Below are 8,513 nucleotides of genomic sequence, written 5' to 3'. Positions count from 1 at the left end.
TACTATAAATAAAAATGCAAATGCGAAATGTTAGACCAGAACTCGACCCGATCTTCTATTTTGTTTTCCGACTTAAACCTTCTTTGTTTGTCATCCATTTAAACCGATATAATCCGGATTGCTGTATTGTTATGAAAAGACATAGGCCAATGGTGAAAGACGTCGTCCCCGATGAAAAATGTTCTTCGATTTTTTCGCGAATCCAATAAAACATTATCTATGTGTCATTCTGCACCCTTTAAAATGTTGTTAGTTATTGCATCGAGACGTCTCGAGTGTTTTCGACAACTCAAGGTTGATGTTTGTCATTCTTACTTTAGATACGAAGCATTTGCCTTTACCTGGCTTTTACTTAGACGAATCGTTATGCCCTACACCCGCCTATGTAGATTCATTGTGAACCGGGTGAGTTCTGGTGTGGGAACTCCCGTCCAATTGATTTGTTTTAGATCGTATTTACATATGAACAGCTTTGCCATCTCGTAGACTTTCCTGGATATATTTTCGAATTCCAATGCGCCTATAGAATTATTCATATTTTTCTGCATGATAGGAAAGCCATTTGAATTGATTTGGCATTTGAGTCTGTTTTTCTCTGTGGGCTTTGTTTGTATGTTTTCTTAGCGTATTCTGGTTTCCGGAATGAATTCGTCTCAGTAATAAGATTAGGGTAGAAGCACCGATTTAGCCATACGCCAGTCGTTACCATAGTCGATTATACATCGTTTTACAGAGCCAATCAGCATGAAACCTTTTGTATTCAGTAGATCACATTCACATGATAGAGTTAAGCTACATTAATTTACTCGTCCGAATGGATTACCTGCTTTGCTCTTGTTCACAGTTGATCAGTAGAAGTTTTCTCATTTTATTTTGTATGGGGAAAGGCATCTAAATTTAAATATCTTGTTAATGGAAGCTTTAATCGAAAAAAATATTTGGTAGGCGTGATAGCCATCATCATCACGCACAACCGGTACCAGATATTTTTTCGAAAATAGTTCCCAATTTTGAGTTTTTTTGGGTTACCTTTTAGCGATTTTCCGTGCATAGACACTAGCGCGTGTGCGTTACGGAGTGGCGAGTAGCGAATCTGGGCATGCATGTAACCCATTGTTTCGAATCAAAAAAAAAAAAAAAAAATAATTCATTTTCCTCATAATTTTAACTCCCATACACCTAATCTGGCCGGGGTACTCCTAATATGACCACTCTGATAACAAATCAATGTAATTGCCCAACTTAGGAACCGACGCTAAATCTCTGGCCGAAACTGGTTCTCGTGGCCATAGTTGACTGACGAGATTTTCAAAGCGAAAAAATGGGTTCGGCTCAGTTCCGACATTTGTCATGCATGATATGGATTGAAATAAAAGCTTGCGTTTGACGTATTTTTTGTTTATATATGGCTTCCCATATAATTTTTAAAGACATTATCTCTTAGGCTGGCCAAAACCGGTTTCACCAAATTTCACCCAAGTAACCACTAGCCCGCTGATTCGCCTTTTTGGCCGTTTAGTGCGATTATACGGCTAATATAGGGGATGACAGTTGTATAATAGCACTATATTAGCACACAGGGCGAATTAACGTGCTATTTGGTTACTTGGGCGTAGTCGCTATTCCGTGATTGATCTGAATAAAGAAGTTACACAGATATCTAATGAATATGGCTTAGAATTAGACATCCATTCTCAATATCGAGAGCTCAAAATTGAGAGACACCATCTTTCTAGTTGATCAGGATTTTGAAATCCAGACGAAGGCGTGTATTCTAACCACTACAGAAGGTCCGTCCCCTGCAAGGTGTTATTTTTCAAATTTATTTCCCAAATTTTCAAGAAATACTTTCGAATTTGACAAATTATTTTACATTCTGTTGATTCCAGGGGAGCTCATTTTGCCTTATTAGCCAATCATGTGTTTCTGATTATCCGAAACACCGTATTCGCGCACGGATTGCTACGTTGACGACAATATCATATACATTCAGAAACACGGGTAGTCACAGAATGACTACATTTTAGTAATTTACGACTATTTTCTATCTGCCTCTCTTTCATCCTGCAGGGAATTTTATTCCTATTTACCTATTCGCCTGGGTTGAAGCCTCGCTCAGCTTCAACCCAGACGAAATGACATTTAGTGTAGAAATTCACAGCAGAATGGAAGAGAGGCAGACAGAAAATAGTCATAAATGCATAAACTTTAGTAATTCTGTGACTATTTTTATTTCTTACAAAAACAAACGTAACACAACCGTAATATGGGGGCATATTGATCAATTTGCCCCCGGATTACGGTACCATATTTTTGAATCGATCGTTAAAAAGGTAGTCGGTGGACAATGATGAGAGTATATACTTCTGTTTGTTTGGCGCATTTTGTTGTCAATGAAACAGACAATACAGTTTGTCAAATTTCTACCTGTTGAAAGAATATAACAATCCAGCTAATTACCATTTTTAAAGTATCGTAAAACGAGTTAACTTTGATAATTTTTTGGAAAAATTTCTAATTATTTCGGCATTCTGTCTTTAAGATTATTATTTTAAACAAGTAGTACGGATATCACAGTTATCGATTGCAGATCGCAAAACGCATTTTGAAAGGGACTTACAATTTGTCGGATCCCGACCAACCAGTCTTCATAATTCTTTATAGATCTTTGACCAACGATGGCGATCGCTAACGGTTCAAAACGAATCTATATCGATCGCTATCGAAAATCACTGACTGGTTGACCGGGATGTATAATTTTGATTGATTCTCTTGTTACGACCTGGGTGCTGCGAACTGAGCCCCTTTATATTTTCAAGCAAATCTTGAAACATGTTTCTTGTAACGAATTGGGTTTGTCGTATTAGTCTCTCAAACATCACTTTAAATTCCCTGTTTATGAAATTTCGCTTTCTGATCTTTCTCTGTAGAGCTTGAGCGCGTTCTAAAAGTGTGTTCATATTTATATATTTATATATTTATATTGAAATCGGCCAAAAGTTGATCTGAAAAAAGTGCGTGAATCTTTTTCATTTTTATGTGCCTGTGCCTGTAGATTCGTTCGAGGGTTGCCGGAAAAACACTTTGAAGGATCATGTTAACTTCTATCGTTTATTCTCCAGATGTTATTCTCCGCTCCATGTGGCTCAATTCATAATTATGACTTTGACAATCGACCCACGTATGGTGGATTGGATTATTCCAGCCTAACATATCCCCTCAATCAACAAGGTAGGCTAATAAGATGTATAAACTCGATTCTTAGCATCAAACTGACACGATTCTTATCATCAAACTGAACATCGAAAGCAACGATTCTGATGGTTCTAACTCACTCAATACGCAGATTTCATAGATAAAGCTCCTGATGTGGATATCTCTGAGATTACAATACTTTCTCATGAGCTTACAATGCATTCTCACAAGCAACTTAACCACAATCTCGGTTCCGGCAATCAAGCTTCCACTTGACAAGCATATTGGATCAGTTCGCAGTACCCAGGTTACGACATACTTTTCGTTAAGGGGTTTGAGATCGAATTCAAGTTGTATTATAACTAGACTTGCAAGGATAAGTGACGAACTCTTCAAAACTTCATCAAACATAATTATCGCAGAACAGACCAAGGTATTTAGAAGGAAGGTAGTTCAATGTGTTAACTCGTATAGGCCTGAGTGAAAGCAAAAATACTAAAACCCTCACCGCTCTGTGAATACTTAACGGATTCAAATAATATTTTGTCAGTATACTGATACACATATTGAGTTTCTAGAAGGGGCCAGATGAACTCTGGAATATTCCTGTGGTCGGAGTTATTCCGGTGGGTCACTGGGTCAAGTTGGGTAAAAAGAGCGATTTTTTGGGACATGTCAAGTTATCTCTATTTATTTCCAATGGAAATAAAACGATTGCCATTGGAAATAAATAAAGATTCTGATATTCAACATTATGAATGAATAGTTTTGCACCGTTTATAATAAAACGTAGTTGACCACTCGGACTTAATGCCCTAGAGAACCGGCTAAAGATTTCTTGGATGCTAAACCGTTCCCATTGTCTAAAAGTAGAGATCAAATATAACAGTTCACTAAAAAAAAACGTTCCCGTAAGCTTGACACAGATGTTTAGGTACAAATTGGCCACTTTATCGTGAATTCGAGGCGTCCCGGGTATCAGAAAATGGTTTACACTGACGCGTTTTTCTTAAAACTCCTTGATATAGTTACCACATTATGGTCGATTCTGGAAACTATCAGTGACTTGAAATTTGCATACTTCCAGGGGCACAGATGCACGAACACTTTTTACCCGACCTTACTCAGTTACCCACCAGAATAACTTCGACTACAGGAACATTCCCGAGATCCTTTGACCATTTTTAGAAACTAGATATGTGTACAAGTGTACTGTGGGAGTTTAGTTTATTTTTTTCTTTCACTCAGGCCTATACGGGTTAATAAGAGCATTACGTCATATAGTCCATTTTACGAAACGACATCACTGATGATATTGCTGTTACCTTCACACGTTACGACACCGCCTTCTGTCAAAATTTCATACATAAAATAAACGATCAGCTGTTCAAAAACGTATCGTAAAATGGACTTTTGTAAAAAAAAAAAACAGATGACAGCTGGCAAGTTTGTTTTGTTAGATCAAGCTAGCAAGCCTTGAATTTCAACAAATATTTTTCCCATCAATTCATGTTTTCAGAAACGTCATTTTCTTTCAAATTCTCATCTTGATCTACTTAGGTGCTCAACATTACCATAGTGTTCAAAATTCAGCTCAGAGGCTTGTGAAAAGCATTTAAATTGCTTCAAAATAAGTTAATATTCTAAACATTTTGAAAATAAAAAAAATGTGTGTTGATAAAAACGGAATAACTTGTTGACGAAATCGGAACGTGATAAAAATGGAACATACCTGTATATTTTTTTTTGTTATCTAATCCAGCAAGCATGTAAAATAAGACTTCAACTCTCATTTCAGATTTTATTTGGTTGGAATTTCGATAAAATTTAGAACAAATCGATTTTTTCAACATGCTTTCAGTCTCCATACAAAACTCCCCGTTTCTCTTATATTTGAAAATACAATATTTTTCTAAAACTATAAAATAACGTTTGAGCATCGACAGTATAATGAACTTTGTTGATAAGTATTGTTATAGACATTAAGTTTCCAAATTATGCAAATAAATTGCCTTACAAGCTAGGAAAAAATAATAAAAAAATACCTCGAGATAATCCGATGCAAACATGCACTTTTATCAGAATTTTACATTTTGTTTGATAGTTTAATTTGGGGTGGAGTGCGCAATATTTCGTTTAGTATGTTGTGGGTTTCGGACCATCAAAGTTACCTGCATTATCAAAGAAACCCCGTTTTACAGTATTAATTTATTTGTTGATAGCATTCAGTTTGTAACAATGAGCTTCAATAATCGCAAGAACCAGGATAAAATTAGATGGCTGAAAAGTGAAAACCAAAGAATCAATGGTAGGTATAACATTTATAGATTATCGTATTTATCAAAACATTTGATCAATTTTACGATTTATTGCTCCGTTACATAGATGAAACAAACTCTAGCAAGAAAAAACACTCAGAACTAGAACGTAGAATGAAGGAATTATCTGAACATCTCGTCACCAAAAACAGTCAACTTGATACTCTCAAAAAACATTGTGAAGTAAGTTGTATTCAGTAAATCTATTAATAAATCAGAACATAACCATCACACTCCATTCAAGGAAACGAAACTTCAGCTTGCCGAGTTGGCAGCCAATGAAAAACGAATCGCTGCGATACATGATCTTGAGAAGGCTCGCTATTCCAAGATTCGACAGGCTGTCGAAGAACACAAGGATATGTTTTCTCGTTTGGCTAAACGTAAAATAGGTAAAACAAACCTTTGAATTACACAACATTTCAATAATTACATGTATCGCTCGTAACAGATCGTACAAACTATGCGAGTCCTGAGCCGACAACTTCGGTGTTAATCTTACCGGCAAGTTGCAGTCGAGAGTACGAACTTGGAGAAAAGGAACGCCAACGGGACGATCTGAAACGTTTACTGGAGAAACGTGAACAGGAAATTGTCATCAAGAAGAATCACAATGCAGCTCGAATCGTGCGACTCCGGAAGCTTCTGCAGACCAACGAAGGCAAGCGTGCACTGTGCAAGGAACAGCTGGCTGCGTTGAAGGCCAAAACCAATCGCCGATACTAGTCCTGGCGTTTGAACAATCGCCAGATGAAGAAGTACACGAACTCGGTGAACGTTAACAAGCTGCAACCCAGGAAGAATCCTCCGAGACCGCCAATGTAGACTGAAATGCAGTTTTAATAGATTAATAAAACATATGTTCAACATTTTAGCTATAAATATTGTCACCTAAAACATCAGACAATCCGAAAATGATGTCCCGATTCAGCTGCATCTTCGGATAATCCGTAAGGCCCCACTGGAGGTTTGCACCCAGAAACCATTCACGCGATCGCTATAATAAAGAGGTCTATGTAAAAGTATCTACATTTCATAAAGGGAAATACAATCTTCCTCTAACATCTAGGGAATATTTTCCACAAAAAACCCTTTAGTACTTACGTAAGCCTGGACAAAGAAGTTAGAATCATCACAATTGGGAACGCAGTTACAATCGATGGGTTGGATTTTGGATCTCAGAGTAATTAACGCTTCTGTCGGGAACAAAACATACGTCACACGTGTTGTTTAACTATTGCTCTTGATGAATTTGTAGACCGATTTACCTGAATTTTCCCCTAAGCAACGATATCCTTCAAAGCTGCATATTGGAAACCTGAAGTTTCCTTTGCCTGAAATATGGAAAAAAAATCTTTTTTTTTTATTTAAATTGAGCAAAGTTCGAGTAAAGCAAAATTTTATTTTGGTAGTGTAAATCTGAAATTGAAATAAAGTTGTATGATGAGAATTTAGAGAATATCATGGGCATTTCATCGATGTCCATGAACCGTAAGGTGTTCTAATATCAATCATCTTTTTGGCAGCGACTCATTCCGTCCACGTCGTTAGCTTTTAATAGTATGGATAGAATAAGAGCTGTCCAGAGAATAACTGGAATTAGAGCACAATGCGATTTCAAGAGATTTCCACCAATATAACTTAAAAAATTTACATTTGGAAACAGTTATTATGATTTGTTAGGCATTACTTTAATTTTGACATATTTTTAAAACCATTATTTTCACTGAAAAGCGTTATGTGAATGATCTTATCAAACACCAAACATAATTATTGAATCCTATTCACAAGATTAGTAGAAAACTGCCAAAAAACTCAGAGTGAATCAACAGATATACTTGGCAGGCAGACTCAAAAATTGGGGCGTAATGCAAGAATTCTTCTATGAATCTCTGGGAAACTTCAGTAAAAAAAAATAGTCAGGAGCCTACCAAGAACAATTCTGGGCAGAATAAAATACGAATTGAAGGTCTGGATCTTAGTATTTTGAAGACGAAGTTTGAAGTAATCATAAATCTCTCACTTTGACCCCTTTTCCATGAAAAACGGCCAATGATTAACCTCCAAACAGTATTTTTCCAAAATAAGAACAATCATATACTTGGGTATATTACAGCTGAAATCACGCCAGCAACTCATCAATATTATTCGAAGAAGTTAGTTGAAGATTTCTTTTTGGAATTGTATCACAAGATTTTCGAAAAGATTTGAATATTTCCTTGGATATTCTCCAAGGATTTTACCAGTAATCTGTAGTGTCAGGATCCATAAAAAACTTTCGGTCGACTCCACCATCGGCCGAATATACATGAGCTGGAATAAAACTAGCACATTCGTTTGCCATAAAATCACTCATTAAACTGACTTCTCAATCACGCGATGAAGTTCAAACCGTTTTTCGCGCATATAGTAAAGTGCATGGTGACGTCACGAAAAATTCTCCTTCTCTGTCCCTCTTTCATAACGCCCAATTGACTGTCCTGCTCTTTGACACTCACTGCAGGAATTGTTTAGATTTTTTTATATGGAGTTGACATTCACTGCTGGAATTGTTGACATTTTTTTATATGGAGTTTCGAGGTTAGGTCAGTTATTGTCTTTCGAACTGTCAATTCAGATCACGCTCAAAAGATTCTAGCCAGGTCAAATAGTCCATTTTACGAAAAGGCAACACTGATGATATTGCTGTTACTTTCCCACGTTACGACACCGCCTTCTTTCTAATTTTCATTCATAAAATAAGCGATCAGCTATTCAAAAACGTCTCGTAAAATGGACTATATATTGTACACTGACAAACAAGTCATACACACTGAAATTATGCGTTATTTTCACATACATAAATTCTTCAATATATCAACTCCAGATAGCACATAATCCAAGAAAGAATCGACAGAATATTTTTAATTTATTGGACCACCAAGAATCAACTCCGGAAGCTGCTAGTCATATTTCAGGAAAGAAGCTCATTTTCTTATGAGTAAACCATTACCAATAAAA

General features: G+C 36.4%; 1 protein-coding gene across 1 annotated transcript; it reads left to right on the top strand.

The window, feature by feature from the left end:
- The first annotated feature begins 5,243 nt into the window (after positions 1 to 5,243).
- On the top strand, positions 5,244 to 6,366 carry LOC5571071. The gene is made up of 4 exons (XM_021853351.1): positions 5,244 to 5,503; positions 5,581 to 5,696; positions 5,758 to 5,905; positions 5,965 to 6,366. The coding sequence occupies exons 1-4, from the start codon at positions 5,434 to 5,436 to the stop codon at positions 6,237 to 6,239; spliced, it is 609 nt and encodes a 202-aa protein (XP_021709043.1). The 5' UTR covers positions 5,244 to 5,433; the 3' UTR covers positions 6,240 to 6,366.
- The last annotated feature ends 2,147 nt before the right edge of the window (positions 6,367 to 8,513 follow it).

The sequence above is a fragment of the Aedes aegypti genome, chromosome 3, assembly GCF_002204515.2.
Source record: "Aedes aegypti strain LVP_AGWG chromosome 3, AaegL5.0 Primary Assembly, whole genome shotgun sequence".
Classification (NCBI taxonomy): domain Eukaryota; kingdom Metazoa; phylum Arthropoda; class Insecta; order Diptera; family Culicidae; genus Aedes; species Aedes aegypti.
This window is presented reverse-complemented; position numbering and strand designations above follow the sequence as displayed.